At 49.3% G+C, this 23,972-nt stretch overlaps 1 protein-coding gene across 1 annotated transcript in view; it reads right to left on the bottom strand.

Annotated features, from left to right (window-relative positions):
• The window catches only part of MON1A (MON1 vesicular trafficking associated A), a 32,415-nt gene extending 10,797 nt beyond the window's left edge, over positions 1–21,618 (bottom strand). Inside the window, exons 1-2 of the mRNA XM_048856549.2 lie at positions 21,337–21,618; positions 4,462–4,609 (exon numbers count right to left, since the gene is read on the bottom strand). Coding sequence (XP_048712506.1) covers positions 4,462–4,588 — 127 coding nt within the window. The 5' untranslated portion in view covers positions 4,589–4,609; positions 21,337–21,618. The remainder of the gene's footprint in view (positions 1–4,461; positions 4,610–21,336) is intronic.
• Between the last annotated feature and the right edge of the window lie 2,354 nt (positions 21,619–23,972).

Below are 23,972 nucleotides of genomic sequence, written 5' to 3'. Positions count from 1 at the left end.
GCACAAGCCTGGGGCAGGCGCCTTGTTTTTTATGGCCTCTCTTATCTCTGCTCCGGAGCTGTGGGGAGACTTTAGTCTGAGCTGGGGAGGCAGGCACCCTGCCAAGGCCATGCAGAGCTGTGGTTTAGAGATGCTGCCCAAGGCATAACACAGGGGACTGGGCACAGGGCAAGGGAACCCCCAGCCCCTGCAGCCTTTGCCCGCTGAGCCAGCCCCAGCACTGGGGATTGGTGGAGGGAGCCTTGGCCAGCCCCTGCAGGGAGCGTGGAGCAGGGGGTGACTGAGCATAGTAAACCAGCCACCAAGGGCCCAGATGGCATGCTCCTAGTGGGGTCCCCTCCCAGTGGGCACGACCTTGATGCGGGGACCGAATGACAGCCCTTGTGATGCTGTGACTCGCACATTTAAAGGGCCAGTGCTGCACCAGGGCAGTAACTTGGTTTTTCCCATAGATCACGCCCAGACTCCATGGCACCATCCCTCACCAGGGAGTGCCCTCTGCAAACTGTGCTATCTAAATCCCCCGCCCCCGTGGGCTAGGGGCGGGCACAGATTGTTCCTCACCCCTCACTTGACAGCCAGTCCAGCAAACTCCCTGCAGCCCAAGCCTGCATTACCCTTTGCCTGAGGCCCCTCTGTCGGGAGGTTTCCTGGAGCGGCAGTGGGGTGGGTGCGTTAAAAGGGCTGGCAATGCGTCACCACTGGAGCTGCACTGCCAAGGTCCCAGAGGAAGGGTCGGGCGTCCCCAGCCGGAATGGAGCTCCTTGCTGCTAGGCCTCCCCCACAGGAGCCTGCTCCCCTCAGTGGAACCTCAGGAGCAGTCAACATGGATTCACCAAGGGCAAGTCATGCCTGACCAACCTGATTGCCTTCTATGATGGGATAATTGGCTCTGTGGATATGGGGAAAGCTTGACTTTAGCAAAGCTTTCAATATGGTCTCCCACAGTATTCTTGCCAGCAAGTTAAAGAAGTATGGATTGGATGAATGGACTATAAGGTGGACAAAAATTTGGCTAGATCATCGGGCTCAACAGGTAGTGATCAATGGCTCGATGTCTAGTTGGCAGCCGGTATCAAGTGGAGTGCCCCAGGGGTCAGTCCTGGGGCCAGTTTTGTTCAACATCTTCATTCATGATCTGGATGATGGGATGAATTGCACCCTCAGCAAGTTTCCAGATGACACGAAACTGGGGGGAGAGGTAGATATGCTCTCTGGGGGGAGGAGGGTAGGGATAGGGTCCAGAGTGACCTAGAAAAATTGGAGGATTGAGCCAAAAGAAATCTGATGAGGTTCAACAAGTACAAATGCAGAGTCCTGCACTTAGGAAGGAAGAATCCCATGCAGTGCTAGAGGCTGGGGACCAACTGGCTAAGCAGCAGTTCTGCAGAAAAGGACCTGGGGATTACAGTGGACGAGAAGCTGGATATGAGTCAACAGTGTGCCCTTGTTGCCAAGAAAGCTAACGGCATATTGGGCTGTATTGGTAGAAGAATTGCCAGCAGATCAAAGGAAGTGATTATTCCCCTCTCTTCAGCACTGGGGAGGCCACATCTGGAGTATTGTGTCCAGTTTTGGGCCCCCCACTACAGAAAGGATGTGGACAAATTGGAGAGAGTCCAGTGTGGGGCAGTGAAAATGATCAGGGAGCTGGGGCACATGACTTATGAGGAGAGGCTGAGGGAACTGGACTTGTTTAGTCTGCAGAAGAGAAGAATGAGGGGGGATTTGATAGCGGCCTTCAACTACCTGAAGCGGGGTTACAAAGAGGATGCAGCTCGGCTGTTCTTAATGGTGGCAGATGACAGAACAAGGTGCAATGGTCTCAAGTTGCAGTGGGGGAGGTCTAGGTTGGATATTAGGAAACACTATTTCACTACGAGGTTGGTGAAGCACTGGAATGGGTTACTTAGGGAGGTGTTGGAATCTCCATCCTTAGAGGTTTTTAAGGCCCGGCTTGACAAAGCCTTGGCTGGGATGATTTAGTTGGGGTTGGTCCTGCTTTGAGCAGGGGGTTGGACTAGATGACCTCCTTAGGTCTCTTCCAACCCTGATATTCTATGATTGTCTCAGCCCCACCCCCTCCGGCAAGTCACTCCATGGGGAAAGCTGACCTCTCTAGCTCCATTCCACCGTGCCCATGGTGGTGAGACACCAACCCAGAATCCTCGCCACTGGGGTCACTGCAGGTCCCCTGCCCTTCACAGGCCTGTTAGTGCCATGGTTCTGGACACGTTCCCAACACCCTATGCTCACTGTCCTCTTCCGCAATTCCCTGCTTGCTGATTGGCTGGGGCATCTGATCTGCATAACAACTGCACAGTTATTTCTCATTAACTATAGAGGGCTTGTGGGATGCTGTCTCGCCTATAAATCCCTGGGCTGGATGGCTACCCCACCAACCATCCCACAGCAAACATGGCAGCCTTGACTTCTGACATGTGTCCCCGTTCCATCACAGAGCTGTAACGTTATTGACATAAACTGTATGATCATTGTTGCAATCACTGTTATATATTTGCAGCAAATATTGTACAAAGGTTGTCAAGTGAGATGTCTATGGAAAGGTTGTAGTTTGCTGGTTATGATTATCTGTCTGTATTTTTGTATTTGAATTTATGAGTATTGGCTATGTACTTGTATCTCAATGTGTTTTGATTCTAAGTAGCCTCAGTGAATCATTTGGTCAGCTTCTTGAGAAAGGACTATTCTCAGTAAGCACCTAATCAAGAAACACTTAAATGACCATGGACTTTGGGAGACGCCAATCCACAGCTGAGCTTTCCTGGGAACGTTCAAACTAACACGTAAACAATGGCGTCGGCCTGCAAAAAGCTGAATCATTCATGGACATGTGACGTGCCCAGGTGGCTACAAACTCCATCTTGTTACTGTGATTTTGCACAGGAGAACAAAGGGTTTCTGCCCACAAGAGAAAGAATATAAAAGGCCCTGGAAACCCCTCCATTTTGTCTTCAATCCTGCTTCTTACCTCTGGAGGAACTTTGCTAAAAACTGAAGCTCTGAACAAAGGACTGAATGACCCATCCAAGCTGTGGATGTACTCCAGAGACTTGATTTGAACCTGCAGTTTATTCCATCACTGTTACAATCCTGAACCAAGAACTTTGCCATTACTGTATGTAATTGATTCCATTTAACCAATTTTAGCTCTCATCTATATTTCTTTTTATGAATAAAACTTTAGATTCCAAAGGATTGGCAACAGCGTGATTTGTGGGTAAGATCTGATTTGTATATTGACCTGGGTCTGGGGCTTGGTCCTTTGGGATCGGGAGAACCTTTTTTCTTGTACTGGGGTTTTGGTTTTCATTACCATTCTTCCCCATAACAAGTGGCACTGGTGGCGATACTAGGAAACTGGAGTGTCTAAGGGAATTGCTTGTATGACTTATGGTTAGCCAGTGGGGTGAGACCAAAGTCCTCTCTGTTTGGCTGGTTTGGTGTGCCTTAATGGCAAAGAAAACGCAGCCTTGGCCTGCAACTGCCCTACTCTAAGCAATTTGTCCTGAATTGATACTCTCAAAGTAATGTCCCATCAAAGGCTGCATCGTTACACCAGCCAACCCCCATCATTCCACCCAGGATATCTCATGAAGGAATTCACTATGTGGGATCAGGAGGGGACAGGGTAGAAGGTCAGGCGGCCATTTTTGTTGTGGGCATGACTTGGGGCGCCAGTCAGAGTGAGAGATCTTCCCAGCTGTGGAGTCGGGCCCCTTCTCCTGATCTATTCCCAGGTGGAGAAAGCAGCTCAGTTATGATGTCTGTTCTAATCCCATAGCAGCTTCAGAGCAAGGATGGCGACTCTTCCCCATGCTGGCTCCAGGGTCACTCCCAATGCTAGCTCTGCCACCATGGGACCAGTGGCACTGGACACTTTTAATAGTGGAGGTGCTGAAAGCCTGACCCCTGTCTGTTTCTCCCCCTCCCCCCAGATCTGGGGCTGGGAGCAGGGGGCCATATCTCCCGGAAAGGGGAAAGTGGTCAAGGCTGGTGCGACAGCTGGACGCAGAGGCGGGGCTGGCAGTAGCCCTGTGTGCAGGGCTGGGAGCCTGCGTGCGGGGCCAGGGGGAGCAGAGCCCCAGAGCAGGGCTGGCAGCTGGGATCCTGGGCGCAGGGTGGCAGGCACTCCCCACACCCCTAGTTCCCGTGCCTATGCATGGGACAGCTTAATCCATGGGGATAACGTCACGTGATCAGCCCGGAGACGGGCCCTCACTCACGTCATTCCTGCTGGTTGGCCTGTGCGCCTGTCCATCGTCCCAGTCACGGTACCTCAGCTAAGGTGGCCTGCTCCTCCCAGTCTCCTTCCCAAGCTAACCCAGGAAGTGGAAGAGGAAATTGTTTTCGCCCTCTTCCCTCCCAATACAGCAGAGCAATCACACTGCTGGAGTGAGCATGGCCCCTATGAATCATGCAATAATCCCCTGTCCCTACCTGGTTCCGTGCCCTGAACCAGCCCTGGGGTGGGGCTCTCCGACCTCTCCATGGGTTGCCCATCTGTTGGCACCAAGGACCCGTTGGGGACTTCCCAGCCTTTCTTCTTGTGAACATCAGCAGCCATTCTTCAGAGGCTGGCAGCGACCTGCACACAAAGAAGACTGTCAGCACTCCACATCCAGCTGCTCTCTCGCCTTGTCTTGCTGCTCCCCAGCGTGGGCAGACGGAAGCACCACGTCATAGTGAGCATCACATCAGAGCGGTGGTGAGGGGGGAAACCTAACCAGGAATGTCTGAGTGGGATGACAGGAGCAATGGGGAATGGGCCAGAGAGTAAGTAGCTCAGTTCTCTTTGATCATGGTCTGGAGCTCATTAGGGGGAGGTAACAGCTGGGTATGTCTCTGGTAGCACATGGAGCAGGAGTGTAAAAGCCATCTCTGCACCACCTATCCATCGCAGGTGGGACACATCTACAGGAGGTACCTCTTCTACGCCCAGGCTGAGATTACATCTGCGTTACTCAGCCATGGGAAGGGCCTGGAGTTCTCTCTTCCGTTGTGGGAGCCATGCCACAAAAGGGACAGTGGTAGATGGGGGCGGGTCCTGGGGAGGGTGACAAGGGAAAGGGCACGTCCTCTGAGAAGCCCTGATGAGCTTTCAATGGGGGCATGTGGAGCAGAAGCCTTGGGACGATCCTTGGAGCGCTACTGACTGCTTTGGGCCAGAAGGGCCAGTTGGAGGAGCCAAGTGGGGAAGAGTGGTCAGAGGGAACAAGACCCATCCCTCATTAATGGGGCTGGTCGGTCTGAATGAGGGGAGGTGATGGCTCTAGAGATCCTCAGAGCAGTAACATAATGAAAGCGGGTGGGAGCTGGGTGGGAAGGGTGAGAAGCTGGCATAGGGAGTTAGTCAAGCATGGCTCATTCAGTCACTTCCCCATGGCTGGCCCCAATCCCGACCAGACTCCTGAACCAGCTGGATGCCAGCACCTCACCGGTCCAGTGGGAGAATGTGGGCAGGAGGAATCGGCGTGGAGCCTGGAGCCATTCTGGTGTGAGAATTTCCCCCCCCCCCCCCCCCGCTTCCTCACTCACGCTCCCAAAGGCTTGGCTCTCATGAGGAAGAGCTCCCCACACTGCTAGCTTAAGCAGAATCCATCCCAGCCACTCACTCGCTGGGGAGTGATGGGGGCGCACAGAGGAGGCCAAAGAGATGGGTGTCCTGTCCGTGCCCACCCTGCCCCCCTTGTTCTTAGGCCTGTCACTAGCACCATCCCACCACTGCTACTGATTGTTTTCTTGGTGTCAAGCAAAGATGTACTGAAATGGCTAGAGACAAGGCTCAAACTCTGACAGGAGCAGGGTGGCCTAGTGAATTGAGCGCTGTAGGGGGGCTCAGAAGAGGCAGGCTCTTGTTCCTGGTTCTGCTGTTGGGTGACCGCCCTTGTGCCTCAGTTTCCTCATCTGTAAAATGGGGATGATGCTGACCTTCTTTGTAACACACTTTGAAAGCTAAAGATAAAAGAGCTCAGCCTCCTTGTCTAGACCTTGAGCAGAGCTGAGATTTTGGTCACATTAGCATTCACCGCCTAATTCTCCTGACTCAGTTGGGGTGAACAAAGCTCCTGGAAAAGCGTCACAAAAGCTGCTCTAATACCGGCAGGGTTTCTTCTCTTCCACAGTCCCATTTAATTGATCCCATTGGTTTTCTCTTTCTAGGGCCTGAGGCCAACTCACTGGTCCCCTTGTTACTTGTCCTGGGTTTGGGTTGAATTCACCTCTGTGCCATGTGAGTGCCTAGCCACCACTCAAACCACACTGGAGTCCTGTGACACTAGCCCATGCGCTGGCTTCTCTGCCCAGAGAGGGATGGCAGTCTTTCCTTTGCACTGGCACTGCTTCACCTCTCCCTGCATTCGGTGTGTATATTTGAAATGGATAAAGCACAGAAAAGAGAAGGAGTGGCTTAGCCAACTGAACAATAACGATACTTTGCTTTTACCTAGTGCTTTTCATCGATAGATCTCAAAGTGCTTTAAGAATGAGGTCAGTACCATTATCCCCATTTTACTAATGGGGAAACTGAGGCACGGGGAGGGACTGACTGGCCCAAGATCAATCAGCAAAGCAGTGGCAGAGCCAAATATTTGTCCCAGGCCTCCGGGGTCCCAGTCCACTGAATCACCCTGCAGTAGCCTGTAAAGTTGCTAGCAGTGATAGTCTATCTCATTGGATAGCGGGGGTTTCCCCCCAGAAAACCTGGCAAGCCATTGTCACATAAAAAGTTGGATAACACACCAAGTGCAGCCTACAAAAGCAATGCCATGTGTGACCCTCAACTTTGTTTTCCCTCATGGTGCAATAAGTTGTTTTTTAGATTAAATATGCTCATGTTTGGCCACCATTTTTCATAACTGATGGTTCATCTGTCAGCAGAACCTGGCCCATGAAATCTTCAGAGAAACCCCTGGAGAATTGGCCACTCTCTCCTAGGGCTTCAAAGAGGACTGAGGCCACAGGGTTCCCTCAGCTTAGCTGCCTTTATTCAGAACGGCCACCATCGCCTATTCCTCTTACCATGAGGGAAACCAAGCTGCCTTCAGGGGAAAGGTGGACCTCCCATGCTGAGGAAGAGAAAAGTACTGTGAGGAACAGGTGAATGGAGACATGGGCAGCCTGTGGCCCTCGGAGAACAGTGGGAGACCACAGCTGTTTTGAAAGCGGGCAGATTTTTGTGAAATTCTCTGAATATTATTATTCATCCAGCCTCCTTATCCAGTATGGCCAACCTCAGGAGAGCCAAACTCATGAGTGGACCCCCACATACCATGCGGTTGGCCCCCCAAATCATGGGACTTCAAAAACATCCTCAGACCATGGTTCCCGGCCTGTCTTTTGCCTTTCTAACTTCCCTCCATTCCTGTGGCGCTGCATGTGTGATCCTTTCAGGTTGACAAGGCAACCTCCAGCACACACTGAAATACACGCCTCCCCCTGGCTGCTCAGAGGCAGCCCCCACTTACCCTCTCCGCACCCCTCAGATGGGGAGCTGCCATCCCGTGCCTATTACTGGCTTGACTTCCCGTCCCGGGCTTTGCTGCTCCCCGGGGCTTTTCTCCTACCTGGATCCCAAGGCAAGGAGAAGTGCTGAGGCAGCGGGAGGCATTGCTGGTGGGTCCAGGGCCTTGGACCCAGCAGCAGCTCTTCCCTGATTACCCCCTCCATTGCCTCTTGCTGCCCTGGACCCCCTGTATGTGTCAAACCCTGTGACTCCCAATCAGTTCATGAGTGTTGGCTTGGCAACACTGATATTGCCTTCTCTTGGCTGCCGGGAGGGGACTCCCCTCACCCACCTGGTTGGGGGACCTGCCAGGCTGTCCCCTCCATCTGCCTCCCATCACTGTCCTCTGCACCCCCCAGCCTGCCTCCTGTCCCCACATCCCCCTAAACCTGCCTCCTGCCCCGCCCCCCATGCCTGCTCCCCATCATGCTCCCCATCCCCCTTTCACAAGGTCTCTGCTGCTCCTCACAGTCTCTTTGGCCCATCCACCCCCCTGAGCCATAGACTGGCAGCCATGGGCCTGTGGGCATAGCGTCAATCTAACTGAAAACAGTGGGAGGGAGCAGCCAGCTTTATTCAGGGCAGCTTTCCACTCTCATGCAGATAGCCTGTAGGGAAATGGAGGCCCCATTGCCAGGAATGGGAAAAGGTGGCCATTTTGAATGAGAGAAAATTCATGAGTTGGTGGCACGCCTTTCATCATATTTCCATAAGACACATGTGACAGGTTGAATCACAGAAACCCCCTGGGAGCTGCCACCTGATGTGCCCAGACTACTTCTGCTCCTGCTTTTTTCCTGCCCTGGCAGCTTAGGACTTCAGTGCCCTGCCTGGTTTGAGCTAGACCTGCTAGCCTGGTGCAAACCCAGACCCAGGTCTGAACCACATTCCCTAACAGCTGTAGGCTTAACTGAAGGCAGCTTACAGAAGTGTTCCTGTCTTTGACACTCAGATGCCCAACTCCCAGTGGGGTCCAAACCCTAAATAGATCAGTTTTACTCTGTATAAAGCTTATACAGGGTAAACTCATAAATTGTTCGCCCTCTATAACACTGATAGAGAGATATGCACAGCTGTTGGCCCCCTCTCTCCCCAGGTATTAATACATACTCTGGGTTAATTAATAAGTAAAAAGTGATTTTATTAAAAACAGAAAGTAGGATTTAAGTGTTTCCAAGCAGTAACAGACAGAACAAAGTGAATGACCAAGCAAAGCAAAATAAAATAAAACCCACAAGTCTATGTCTAATAAAACTGAATACAGACAAAACCTCAACATAGAATCATAGAATATCAGGGTTGGAAGGGACTTCAGGAAGTCATCTAGTCCAACCCCCTGCTCAAAGCAGGACCAATCCCCAATTAAATCATCCCAGCCAGAGCTTTGTGAAGCCTGACCTTAAAAACCTCAAAGGAAGGAGATTCCACCATCTCCCTAGGATTCCAGCACTTCACCACCCTCCGAGTGAAAAAGTTTTTCCTAATACCCAACCTAAACCTCCCCCACCGCAATTACTCCTTGTTCTGTCATCTGCTACCACTGAGAACAGTCTAGATCAGTGGTCCCCAACCTTTCTTGTGGGAATAGCATATTGCTATTGCCAGAAGACTGTGGCGGGCGCCAGATACCCCGCTGCCGAAATGCCGCCGGCGAGAAGCAGCAGTGGCAATAAATGTCGCCGCCGAAATGCCGCCGAGAAATGACAATGCTTCTCAGCAGCATTTCAGCGGTGGGGTGTCCTGTGGACGCACAAAAATGCCCCGGCGGGTGCCATGGCACCCACGGGCACCGTGTTGGGGACCCCGGTCTAGATCCATCCTCTTTGGAACCCCCTTTCAGGTAGTTGAAAGCAGCTATCAAATCCCCCCTCATTCTTCTCTTCTGCAGACTAAACAATCCCAGTTCCCTCAGCCTCTCCTCATAAGTCATGTGTTCCAGTCCCCTAATCATTTTTTTGCCCTCCACTGGACGCTTTCCAGTTTTTCCACATCCTCCTTGTAGTGTGGGGCACAAAACTGGACACAGTACTCCAGATGAGGCCTCAAGTCCCTGGATCTGCTGGCAGTGCCCCTACTCATACAGCCCAAAATGCCGTTAGCCTTTTTGGCAACAAGGGCACACTGTTGACTCATATCCAGCTTCTGGGGATTACAGTGGACGAGAAGCTGGATATGAGTGTGTGCCCTTGTTGCCAAGAAGGCCAATGGCATTTTGGGATGTATAAGTAGGGGCATTGCCAGCAGATCAAGAGACGTGATCGTTCCCCTCTATTCGACTTTGGTGAGGCCTCATCTGGAGTACTGTGTCCAGTTTTGGGCCCCACACTACAAGAAGGATGTGGAAAATTTGGAAAATGTCCAGCAGAGGGCAGCAAAAATTATTAGGGGACTGGAACACATGACTTATGAGGAGAGGCTGTGGGAACTGGGACTGTTTAGTCTGCGGAAGAGAAGAATATGGGGGGATTTGATAGCTGTTTTCAACTACCTGAAAGGGGGTTCCAAAGAGGATGGCTCTAGACTGTTCTCAATGGTAGCAGATGACAGAACGAGGAGTAATGGTCTCAAGTTGCAGTGGGGAAGGTTTAGGTTGCATATTAGGAAAAACTTTTTCACTGGGAGGGTGGTGAAACACTGGAATGCGTTACCTAGGGAGGTGGTGGAATCTCCTTCCTTAGAAGTTTTTAAGATCAGGCTTGACAAAGCCCTGGCTGGGATGATTTAGTTGGGGATTGGTCCTACTTTGAGCAAGGGTTGGACTAGATGACCTCTTGAGGTCCCTTCCAACCGTGATATTCTATGATTCTATGATTCTATGAACTGCCGCTTAGCCAGTCGGTCCCCAGCCTGTAACCGTGCATGGGATTCTTCCGTCCTAAGTGCAGGACTCTACACTTGTCCTTGTTGAACCTCATCAGATTTCTTTTGGTCCAATCCTCTAATTCATCTAGGTCCCTCTGTATCCTATCCCTACCCTCCAGAGTTTCTACCCCTCCTCCCAGTTTAGTGTCATCTGCAAACTTGCTGAGGGTGCAGTCCACGCCATCCTCCAGATCATTAATGAAGATATTGAAAAAAACCGGCCCCAGGACCGACCCTTGGGGCACTCTGCTTGATACTGGCTGCCAACTAGACATGGAGCCATTGATCACTACCCGTTGAGCCCGATGATCTAGCCAGCTTTCTATCCACCTTATAGTCCATTCATCCAGCCCATACTTCTTTAACTTGCTGGCAAGAATACTGTGGGAGACTGTATCAAAAACTTTGCTAAAGTCAAGGAACAACTCATCCACTGCTTTCCCCCATCCACAGAGCCAGTTATCTCATCACAGAAGGCAATTAGATTAGTCAGGCATGACCTGCCCTTGGTGAATCCATGCTGATGGTTCCTGATCACTTTCCTCTCCTCTAAGTGCTTCAGATTAATTGATTCCTTGAGGACGTGCTCCATGATTTTTCTGGGAACTGAGGTGAGGCTGACTGGCCTGTAGTTCCCAGGATCCTTCTTCTTCCTTTTCTTAAAGATGGGCACTTACATTACCCTTTTTCCAGTCATCTAGGACCTCCCCCAATCGGCATGAGTTTTCAAAAGGTCATGGCCAATGGCTCTGCAATCACATCCGCCAACTCCTTTAACACCCTTGGATGCAGTGCATCCAGCCCCATGGACTTGTGCCTGTCCAGCTTTTCTAAATAGTCCCGAACCACTTCTTTCTCCACAGAGGGCTGGTCACCTCCTCCCCATGCTGTGCTGCCCAGTGCAGTAGTCTGGGAGCTGACCTTGTTCGTGAAGACAGAGGCAATAAGAACATTGTGTACATTAGCTTTTTCCACATCCTCTGTCACTAGGTTGCCTCCCTCATTCAGTATTTAGAAATCAAGCCAGTACACGGCCAATATTCATAACTTCGAATACAAAAATGATACATGCATACAAATAGGATTAATAGATTCAGAAGATCATAACCTTTACATAGATATGTTACACGGCATATGTAGCATGGAACATATTCCAGTTATGTCATATATATTTATGAGCATATTTCCATAAAGCCGTCACAACACGTACAAAACCCCACCCCAAACCACTAGACTCATGAGCTAGCAATAATGTCAGTCCCATCGAACAAACAGCTCTTCAGAGTAAAAAAACAGCCCATGATCCTGGGATGAAACTCTTCCAGTGTAGGCTTTGCAGAATTCAGTGTTAACGTCTTTCATGACGCAAAACAAAGGTCACTCACAGGGCTCTACATGTTTTAGAGGACGCAATTTAAAATTCCCAGAATGGCTTTCTCATCAGAAAACTCCAGCTCCGTGGTAGCCTGTCAGGTTCCTGACTCCTGGGAAAGATCGGTAGCCAGTTCTGGCTGGCTTCCTGCACTGGTGGGCAGCCGGCGCGCTCAGCTCCCCAGGCTACAGGCTGAAAGATCTGGAACAAACTCCTTTTGGAAATTCCACGTGGGACAGACATTCTGGTTCTCTCACAGCTCCAGTTTGGCACTTTGGGCCATAGACCAAAGCCCACTGCTGCTTCACAGGTGTTGCAATTGCACCATTTGTGCAAGTCTCCCTCATACAGCCAATGAAATTGTTACATGCAAATTAGCTATAGAGTAACAGTTGGTGATTGGTTGAGTTACCTCTGATGGGGTCTAAATTAGCTGTTACCACTCAAGAAAGAGATCTTGGAGTCATTGGGGATAGTTCTCTGAAAACATCCACTCAATGTGCAGCAGCAGTCAAAAAAGCAAACAGAATGCTGGGAATAATTAAGAAAGGGATAGATAATAGGACAGAAAATATCATGTTGCCTCTATATAAATCCATGGTACTCCCACATCTTGAATACTGTGTGCAGATGTGGTCGCCCCATCTCAAAAAAGATATATTGGAGTTGGAAAAGGTTCAGAAAAGGGCAACAAAAATGGTTAGGGGTATGGAACGGCTTTCTATATGAGGAGAGATTAATAAGACTGGGACTTTTCAGCTTGGAAAAGAGACTAAGGGGAGATATTATTACTATAAAATCATGACTGGTGTAGAGAAAGTAGATAAGGAAGTGTTGTTTAATATTTCTCATAACACAAGAACTAGGGGTCACCAAATGAAATTAATAGGCAGCAGGTTTAAAACAAATAAAAGGAAGTATTTCTTCACACAATGCACAGTCAACCTGTGGAACTCCTTGACAGAGGATGTTGTGAAGGCCAAGACCATAACAGGGTTCAAAAAAGAACTAGATAAATTCATGGAGGATAGGTCCAACAATGGGTATTAGCCAGGATGGGCAGGAATAGCGTCCCTAGCCTCTGTTTGTCAGAAGCTGGGAATGAGCGACAGGGGATGGATCACTTGATGATTACCTGTTCTGTTCATTCCCTCTGGGGCACCAGGCATTGGCCACTGTCGGAAGACAGGATACTGGGCTAGGTGGACATTTGGTCTGACCCAGTAGGGCCGTTCTTATGTTCTTATGATACCACAACAGCCTGGGACTCTTGGCATGGCAATTTGTAAAACCATAATGTCTGAAAATGTAATAATTTAGACAGTAATAGACCACGCAGCCCAATGATGACTGAACCTAGGGATATTCTAACAAAATGCTCTCAGCCATGCTTGTAGCTCTTTCATCGCTTCGACCTGATTCAACAGACATTCTAGGCTTTACAGGGAACATGCTGCAGCCTTATTCTGTACATTCAGATGGAGTCAAGTTTCAGAGTACGTAACAGTAACTTAAGAGGAGTAAAAGCCATTACAGGGCTACTCTAATTATAGGCGAGGTTGGGAGCTCCACTGATTAAACTAGCAGAGCAAAGCAAAGCCCTACACTAAACTCACAGCACTGCTCTGTTTGTAAAGCAGTAACTCTCAGATAATGCGTTTGATCAATTCCAGAATTTCAGGAAATGTTCCAGGCAAGAACCCTGCTGACTTGGGAGAAAACCAGACCTCCGGAACAGACTCATTGCCACGCAGATCACCTTGGGTCATACAGGGACTGAGGCAATGACCTCAGGGTAGGGGTAGTGGGCTGCCTCACCCCACTCTGGCCAGCTCCCGCACTCCTGTATCCCGAGTGACCAAATGGGGGTGAGTGCTCTGGCTGGGTGGCCAGCTTGGCCTATATAAGCCAAGAAGTGTGGGGGTGACCCTTGAGGTAAGGTTTCCTGATGCTTCCCATTATACAGTCCTGTTTTCAGTTGCTCATAACTCAGCCAAACTTTCACCATTCAGCCTGAAATTCTCCGTGCTGGGCATCTGCCTCTGGCTGAACTGAGCTGTAACGTTTCAACTAGAACAGTCCAGCAGTTTCTGAGAACAAGGCTAGGTGAAACAGGTTATTGTACCCGGCTGGGTGGACAGCTCATGGCCTACATACGCTACGAAGTGTGCAACCTCCAGGAAGCCTCCCAGCACCATGATTACATCTTCTAATCCAAGAGACCCAACAGCAGGACCCAGTCTGACCTCTCCACTGTGAAGGTGCTGCTGTAAGAGACAACAGTTCCCAGCATGCCCTGCTCCCACACGAGCTGAGCATGAAGCGTTGGATGCTGGGACTTCTAGTCTTCAGGTGCTACAGTTCATAATAAAGATGCATTGGAGTCACTGGCCCCTGCTCTGGGTTGGGTACGCTCTCTTCTTCTGCTGGAGGGAGGCTGTCCCTGCAGGGCTGCTTTCGCTGCACCCCAGATAGACCACCCCCCTTATCATCATTACTATGGTGAGCGTTGCAGGGACCTGAGTTTCCTGCCTTACTTGGGGTCCCCCCTTGGGGTCCAATTGGATTCCCCCCTCCAAAGCAGGATTCTGTCCCACAATGAAGTTGCACGTAAGCAAGGTCACTAGCATGTGACAACCCCAGGGGGTCACATCCACAGCTTACACCTGCTAACTCAGCATGTAGTGATGCTTTGCACAGAAGACCCTCCCCCAGCCTTGCTGGAGGGTGGTGACCCATCAGGAATTGCCATGCTGCAAGACAGCCTGATTTGTGTTGGGCCACAGCCAGCATGATGTTGGGACATGACTTGGGCAGCCCAGGCCTGTCACATAGCTCTGAAACGTTTCTGCTTAGGCTGGCAAGATGTCGTTGGGCAGCCAGATTTCAGCTGCAAGTGAGGTGAACAGGACCAATGGTCAGATGCAAATATTTAAGTGAGGCTGACGCCAGGTGAGCCCATGGATCCCACACGTGGCTGCAGAGATCAAGTAAGAGCATGGGCCACTGAGCACAGTGGCATGGTTTATGTTTTCACATGCAGGAGTCACAGCACAGCAGTGGCACATGAACACATGGGGGGGGGTCTGAGCTCACTGAAGTCATGGGGGCAGGCTCAAGACCTGTGGGGAGAATTGAGCTGCCACCTTTAACACTTTAAATGATTGGGGCCTGCCTTATAGCGCCCCCGTCTGGCTGGACCTAGGCTTGCAATTGTTGGGTTAGTGCCCTCCCTGGGGGAATTCTGTCTTAAACCTTCTCACTGAGCCCAGGGAAGGTGGTTTCTATTTGTTTTATTGCAAGTCTTCTCAACAAACAAGATCAATCTTCCCCACCTCTGTCCCTCATATCTGTAAGTGCATCACCCCAAAAGCTCCTGGCTCTTACCTCAGAGCCTTGTGGTAACAGGACTTCCCACAGTCTGGCGCTGTCCATTTGACTCTTAGAGCAGTTCCACCCAACAGTTGCCGCAGCCTCTTGCAGGTATTGCAGCCCCTGCTCCATTTTCTGCTTCTCCTTCTATGAGAATCAGCCAGTTAAGGCGCAGGTCTCTTCCCAAGCGCAGCAGCAGGACTAATCAGCCAACCAGCTACTGGCCTCTGATCTCAGTGGGGTGGTAGGTAACCCCTCATAATTTTACAGGGCCCAAATGTTCTGAATGGCAGAATGTAAAGCCCTGGAGGCTGGGTATCAGACTCGTTCATTTTCTGCTCATGGGCAGAGCAGAGGCTGAAACAGAATCTGGATCAATGAACGTCTATCACAGCGGTGCACAAAGTGGCAGGCCTGCTTTGGCTGGAATTACACTAAGGACAGACATAAGTAGTTAACACATATTGCAAGGGACCATTAGCTACTTGTGCTCAACAACCTTCTCCACTTCATATTTAGCTGTGACACTGAGTACCTGTTCCAGACTTGCAGAGAAACTCTGTGTAGCTAGAAAGTTTGTCTCTCTCCCCAACAGAAGTTGGTCCAATACAAGATATTACCTCACCCACCTTGGCTCTCTAATATCCTGGGACCGACACGGCTACAACAACACTGCATACTCAGGCAGACAAACAGACTCTTCTCTTCGCTCCGAAACAGGCACGTTTCGGGAACTAGCAAAGGGAACTGAAAGCAAAAGCGGGACCTGAAGGCAGTGCATGAACCTGATCTGGGACTAGCTCTGGTACTTTAGCTTTACTGTCTTTATTTGGGGCATGTGTGTGAGGCCAGCTGCCACAGTGCAGACTCTGAGCTCTGTAGTTTGTCTCAACAGTTTGCATCATCTCCTGTCCTTAAACACAGTCTGAAAAGACCAGAGTTCAGGGCTCTGTGCTGCTTCTCCAACAGTGGCTTGCACAATGCTTAGCACAACTCAAGGAACTACATGTGTCCTGCTGCGTTAAGGGTGATAAGGCATCAGCTATTACAGGGGAAGCTCTGACCTCAGATCCTGGCTGGGGCCCCAAAGGATTAACTGATTTTCCACAATTCTGAAATGCAGCCATTTGTCCGTGACACATCTCCATGTATAGTCCCCCTTTCAGATCACGTTCCCTTTGATTATTTGAAGACATCTTACAGCTGTCATTCTGTTTAATGAGTTACAGCTCTAATGAGGGTGGCATTGGCTCTGGGGTAATAAACAGCTAAACAAACAAACTTTTGTCCTCCTCAATTCCTGTGCTAAAATACTTCCTCCCTCCTTCACTCACAGTTCTCTGCAGCAAAACCAAATGTAAGAAGTGAAAGGCAGCACTTGCTGGACAAGTGTGTATCTGTTACTACCAGTATCAGATGCACCCTATCAATCGACTCCCATTTGGAAGGGCTTTCGATTCTGAGATGCCAAGGCCAGAAGGGACCCTTGTGATCATAGAATCATAGAATATCAGGGTTAGAAGGGACCTCAGGAGGTCATCTAGTCCAATCCCCTGCTCAAAGCAGGACCAACACCAACTAAATCATCCCAGCCAGGGCTTGAACCTCATCAGATTTCCTTTGGCCCAATCCTCCAATTTGTCTAGGTCACTCTGGACCCTATCCCCACCCTCCAGCATATCTACCTCTCCCCCCATCTTAATGTCATCTGGGAACTTGCTGAGGGTGCACTTCAGCCCATCATCCAGCTCTTTAATAAAAATGTTGAACAAAACTGGCCCCAGGACCAACCCTTGGGGCACTCCAGTTGATACTGGCTGCCAGCTAGACATTGAGCCGTTGATCACTAACCGTTGAGCCCAATGATCTGACCAGCTTTCTATCCACCTTATAGTCCATTCATCCAATCCATACTTCTTTAACTTGCTGGCAAGAATACTGCGGGAGACCATACCAAAGGCAGGGCCGTCCCTATCCATACGCAAAGTATGCAGCTGCGTAGAGCACCAGGAAATTTGGGGCACCACATTTCCTGGTGCCCTGCACAGCTGCGTGCTGCTCCAGCCCCTGCTCCGCCTCTTCCCCATGGCCCCCGCCCCTGCTCTGCTCCAGCCCCGCCTACATTCCACCCCTACCCAAATCTCCCACCCTGCTCCACCCCTGCCCTGCCCCTTCCCACACCAGCCACACCCCCACTCCACTGAGGACTGCATCGGGGTTGGAAGTGGCGGGAAGTGCAGCAACCTGGCCCCAGCTGTGCCACCAGTGAGTGCTCAGGGGCGGTTCCCCCCTGCCCTCCAAGCCTGCTCCTGTCCCCCCACGGAGGCCTGGGGCTAGCCCCCTCTCCCCCCCATGAGGGGGGCTGCATAGGGCCCCAGAATGTCTAGGGACAGCCCTGATCAAAAGCTTTGCTAAAGTCAAGCTATATCACATCCACCGCTTTCCCCATATCCACAGAGCCAGTTATTTCATCATAGAAGGCAATCAGGTTCGTCAGGCATGACTTGCCCTTGGTGAATCCATGTTGACTGTTCCTGATCACCTTCCTCTCCTCCAAGTGCTTCAAAATGGATTCCTTGAGGGACGGCTCCATGATTTTGCTGGGGACTGAAGTGAGGCTGTAGTTCCCCGGGTTCTGTTTCTTCCCTTTTTAAAATTTGGGCACTATATTTGCCTTTTTTCAATCGTCCGGGACCTTCCCCGATCACCACAAATTTTCAGAGATAATGGCCAATGGCTCTGCAATCACATCAGCCAACTTCCTCAGCACCCTCAGATGCATTAGATCAGGACCCATGGACTTGTGCATGTCCAGCTTTTCTAAATAGTCCTTAACCTGTTCTTTCATCACTGAGGGCTGCTCACCTCCTCCCCATACTGGGTTGCCCAGTGCAGCAGTCTGAGAGCTGCCCTTGTCTGTGAAGATCGAGACTTCCCACATAGGACAGGCCCCATGATAATTCCTAGAGCAGATCTTTTAGAAAAGTATCCAATCTTGATTTAAAAATTGTCGGTGATGGAGAATCCACCACAACCCAGGGTAAATGGTTCCGATGGTTAATTGCACTCCCTGTTAAAAATGTACACCTTATTACCAGTCTGAATTTGTCAAGCTGTATAGTGCAGTCTGCTAGATTGAAGAGCCCATTATTAAATATTTGTTCTCCATGTACTTATAGATAGTGATCACCTTCAACCTTCTCTTTGTTAAGCTAAATGGACAGAGTCTATCACTATAAGGCATAGTTTTTACTCCTTTAATCATTCTCATGGCTCTTCTCCGAAACCTCTCCAGTTTATCAACATCCTGCTTGAGTTGTGGGCACCAGAACTGGACACAGGATTCCAGCAGTGGTCGTAACAATGCCAAGTACAGAGATAAAATAACCTTGACGCCTACTCAAGACTCCTCTGTTTATGCATTACAGACTCACATTCGCTTGTTACACTGGGAGCTCATGTTCAGCTGATTATCCACCACACTCCCCACATCTTTTTCAGAGTCACTGCTTCCCGTGATAGAGTCCCCCATTCTGTAAGTATGGCCTGCATTCTTTTTTTCCTAGATATGTACCATTACATTTAGCTGTACTAAAACACATATTGTTTGCTTGCAGCCAGTTTACCAAGTAAGCTAAATTACACTGAATCAGTGACCTGTCCTCTTCATTATTTACCACTCCTGCAATTTTTGGGTCATCTGCAAACTTTATCCCTGATTTTGTTTTCTTCCAGGTCATTGATAAAAATGTTAAATAGCATACGGCCAAGAACTTATCCCCAATGGAAACACACCGGCTCAATGACGATTCCCAGTTTACAGTTACACTGCGACCTGTCAGTTAGCCAGGTTTTAATCCATTTAATGTGGGTTATGTACATTTTATATCATTCTATTTTTTTTAAATCATAGACTCATAGAAGATTAAGGTTGGAAGAGACCTCAGGAAGTCATCTAGTCCAACCCCCTGCTCAAAACAGGACCAACCCCAACTAAATCATCTCAGCCAGGACTTTGTCAAGCTAGGCTTTAAAAACCTCGAAGGATGGAGATTCCACCACCTCCCTAGGTAACCAAAATGTCACGTGGTGCAGGTCAAACACCTTAGAAAAGTCTAACTATATTCCATCAACCTTTATTAACCAAACTTGAAAAGATATCAAGGTAGTTTGATGGGATCTATTTTCCATAAACCCATTGATTTGCATTAATTATCCTCCTTTAATTCCTTATTAACCGAGTCCCATATCATTCTCTTGCTCTATTCTCTTGCCCAGGATCCATGTCAGGCTGACCAGCCTATAATTATTCAGGTCACTTTCAAAAATTGGCACAACATTAGTGGTCTTCCACTCCTCTGGACTTTCCCTAGAGCTCCAAGTTTTATTTAAAAAAATCAATATTAATAGTCCAGCATGCTCCTCAGCCAGCCTTTCTGAAACTCTTGGATGCAAGTTTGACCTGCTGATTTTAAAATGTCTAACATTAGTAGCTGCTGTTCAACATCCACAGGAGATACTAGTGAAATGGAAAGAGTGTAATTACTATGTGATGAGACTATATCATCTGATCCCCCTCCAATATGGAACAGCAATATTTATTGAGCACTTCTGCCATTATTACGGATGATTCCACCGTGTCCATCTAGTAATGGACCAAGACCATTACCAGGACATTTTTTATGCCCAATATATTTTAAAAACTCATTGTCCTTAACTCTGCTGGTCATAGATTTCTCGTGTCCCTTGGCTTCCCTATCAGTTTTGTACAATTCTTAACTTCTGATTTATATTCATTACTATCAACTTCCCTTTTCCTCCATTTGTTGTATTTTTTTTATAGCTGTCCTCACTTCCCCTCTAAACCAAGTCAGCTTTTTTAACCAGTACAGCCTTCCCTCCTTGATTGTGGCTTTTCAGGCATCTGCTAACAAATGTTCTGAAATGATTCCCTGTTATCATTCCCATTTTTCTGATTAAATTCATCCTCCTGGCTGATTTGGCTCATAATTATTTTCAGCTTTGTGAATACAGCACTATTAAAGCACCAAGGGTACATATCATTGGTCTGATCATTACTCTGCATGCACGTTATAAATGTAATCAAGTCATGGTCATGTGTACCTAAGTTACAGTGAATTTTTAGTTCTCTTTAAAAAGTGCAGCATGCTGGAAGCTTCTCACACAGCCCTGCTCTAGCACACCAGGTACTGTCCGGCACAGCTGCGTTTTCCAGCCATGGCAGATCTAACTCTAAGCCCTGTTGCTTCCCCTTCCAGTCGCTCCAAACCTCTGTCAAGTAGCCACTTATGGCTTCTCTGGGCGCTGGCAGCAGGGGCTCCCCAGTGCGGAGTTGGCGGGCAGAGGCATCACTTGGCACCACAAGGGCCAGGGGCTGCAGTGGTTTCTCTGACTGGCCCAGCTGGAAAGCAGCTGAAGAGGTCTCTGCTGCACTCAGCTTGAGGGGTCTCATTGGTCACTTCCCAGCAGTGGGATTTCACCAGTGACAGACACAGGGAATGGGATGTGGAGCCTTTGGGCTGCCAGTTTGACTTTGGCCCAAGATGGTTGGGATCGCGGTTCCCAACTGAGGATAGTTAGGTGGGCTGTGGGAAATAGGCTTCGTGGGCAGGTGCTGACATCAAGACCATGGTCACTGGAAACCCACCACTGTCACTGGCATGGCCCAGCACCTGGGCATGAGGGCCCTTGGGTGGCAAGGGAGGAGCATGCCCTGGTGCCCCTGGGGGCTGTGATTGTTCTTTAGGCTTCAGGGCTCCCAGCCTGGCAGCTTCCACTAGCACCGATCTGGGCTTGTGTTGTCTGCCCTCATCATCCCCACCCGCTCCCAAATTGAGATGGGGTAAGACCAGACGGAAGCACAGCCAGGGGTGCAGGGATGCTCCTGTCTTCCCCTCACTGTCCTTGCCCCCACTCTGATCCTGCCTTCACTCCCAATGCAGGAGGAGCCCCTCCCCACACAGGAATGCTGGCAGCTCGCTGCCAGAGGGAGATCAGGCACATCTCTCACTTGGGCACCCTTCCTTGAAGACCCCACTCGCTATGCCTAGAAGATGTCTTGGAGGTGGCGGCATCTCGGTGCCCAAGCGCCACAGCCAGAGGGGTCAGGTTCCCCGGGACAACTGGACCTTGAAGAGCAGTGCTGGGGACACGCAAGGACAGAGAGAGACTCAAAGGGACCAACCTGTGCGGTTCTCCCAGCTGCGCTCAGGAGGCCCTGCTTCGCAGCTCTGGCAGGAACCCAGCGTCAGTGGCTGCTTCTGCAAAGCCTAGACAAAGTGGGACGGAGGAATGCCCGGGGGGTCCCTCGGCCTGCCTGCTGCTGCCTCCTCTGGACACACTGTCATTGTAATCGCAGACACACTGCCCAGGGCGGCCCGCTGAGCTTGCTCCTGCTTCTGCAGAGTCCAGCCAGGAAAGTACTGCACAGCTGCTTCGCTCTAGGTCCGTTTCCAGTGTCACATACCCCAGTGCAGCTTGGGGATTGTAGTCCACAAGGACTCGGTGCAGTCTGCTGGGCAGTTATCATAGAATCATAGAATATCAGGGTTGGAAGGGACCTCAGAAGGTCATCTAGTCCAACTCCCTGCTCAAAGCAGGACCAATCCCCAATTTTTGCCCCGATCCCAAATGGCCCCCTCAAGGATTGAACTCACAATCCTGGGTTTAGCAGGCCAATGCTCAAACCACTGAGCTATCCCTCCCCCCCACTGACCTATCCCTCCCCTATGACACTTGCCAGATGAAAAAGGCCTCACGGGTCACCTGGGCCGTCCATTCTCCCCCACGCTGGGGACTAGTGCAGCATTGGTCCCCGCAGCGGGTACCAGTGCTTTGTCCAGCACAGTTTGATGCAAGCTGCTGCTGTGAAACCCTTAGCACAGAGCAGCCTGTGTGAATGTTCTCCTCTATTTCCATTGCACTGTGCTCAGCTGTGGTCCTGGCTGCAACCAGACCCAGAGGCTGACCGAAACCCAGGGGCTATGCCTGTCTAATAACATACCTCTGCTTCCAGGGTAGGGTGACCAGATAGCAAGTGTGGAAAATTTAGTATGCTATTTTTCCAGGGGGGAGGGGTATAGTTGCATATATAAGACAAAGCCCCTAATATCAGGACGGTTCCACTTGCACTGGGAATCTGGTCACCCTGTTTCAGGGAGAGGAATAAGTTCCGTACAAGGAGTCTTTCTGATGAGAGAGTGAAGCAGAGCAGCAGCCTGAACTCTGATGAGAGCAGAGAGAAGCCTGCACCAGTGACTCACAGCCAATTCGCGGCACTAGGATCTGTACGCCTGAGCTCTGGCATCACTGAGGTGTTTTACCAATGTTTGTTTTCTGTAATTCTTATGGCTCTATAGAGATGATTGGAGAGGCGGGTGAGCAGTAAGGTAGCAAAGTTTGCTGAGGACACAAAGCTATTTAGGTTAGGACCAGAGGGAACTGCGCAGAACTTCAGGGAAACCTAACCAAGCTAAGGAAATAGATAATATGACAGCAAATGCAATTCACTGTTGGCAAATGTTAAGCTACCTGATGTCTTTCAGGGGTCCAATTTAACTACATCAACAAGAAAGGGATCTAGGTGTCACTGTACGACAGCTCAGTGGACACTGCTGCTCCATGGGCAGGTGCAGTCAAACAAGCTAATGAGATGTTCAGGTTAGCGCTGTGGAAATAACTGATTCTTCAGTTCAGTGGCTGAAATGAAAAAGAAGAAATTTGTGTCAGGTAGAATTAAATGTTTTGTTCTACCTGGAACTAAAATTGTTTCTGTTTCGATTTACCCCCACTTTAAAATAAAAGAAATAAAATTCTAAACAAAAAGTCATTTTGAATAAAAAAATCAAAACTTTTGTTTTGAAAATGTCCAAATTAAACTTTTTTTTTTACAAATTTTGTCCCCCGCCTGCCGCCAAAACAATTCAGTAGCTTTGACATACATTTGAAAAATGTTTCAGCTGACCCAAACCTGCATTTTTAGATGGAAAAAAGTTTCCTGCTGAAAAATTTCACCCAGCTGTAGTTTGGCTGCATAGGAAATCGGATGGAGAAGAATATGGAGAATATTCTACTACTTTTATATAAAGCAGTAGTGTTGCCCCATCTATGTGTGGTACTAGACACCCCATCTCACATAGGATATTGCAGAACTGCTGTTCAGGGAATGACAACAGGAATGATCCAAGGTCTGGAGAAACTCCCAGGAAGAGAGATTGGAAAGACTGGGACTGTCACCTTAGAAAGGAGATGAATAAGGGGGGAGATGATAAACACATATAAAATAATGACTGATCTATTCTAGAGAATTGTAGGCAGTGTAGCTGTAGCCAGGTCGGTCCCAGGATATGAGAGAGACAAAGTGGGTGAGATAATAGCTTTTATTGGACCAGCTTCTGTTGATGAGAGAGACAAGCTTTCAAGCTACACAGAGCTTTCTCAGCTTACTCAAAAGCTTGTCTCTCTCACCAACAGAAGTTGGTCCAATAAAAGTTATTCCGTCAACCACCTGGTCTCGAGAAGGCAGATAAGGAGCAGGTGTTCTCCCTGTCTCATAATACAAGGACAAGGGACACAAAGTTAAAAGGTAGGAAATCTGAAACTGTTAAAAGGAATTTTCCCCCTCACAGTCTGTAATTAGACTGCAAAAGTCACTGCCACAGGATGTCACTGAGGCAAAGAATTAAGATTTAAAAATGGATTGGTTATTCATATGATTTCAAGACTATCCATAGCTGACATAATTAGTGACAACACAAATTTTGGACGGGGTAATTAAACCTCATGCTTCAGGACTTAACCCTGTCTCTATTAGAGGCCAGG

This window comes from Caretta caretta, chromosome 7, assembly GCF_965140235.1.
Source record: "Caretta caretta isolate rCarCar2 chromosome 7, rCarCar1.hap1, whole genome shotgun sequence".
In the NCBI taxonomy this organism is placed as follows: domain Eukaryota; kingdom Metazoa; phylum Chordata; order Testudines; family Cheloniidae; genus Caretta; species Caretta caretta.
Note: the sequence above shows the minus strand (reverse complement) of the source record. Positions and strands in the feature narration are given on the sequence as shown.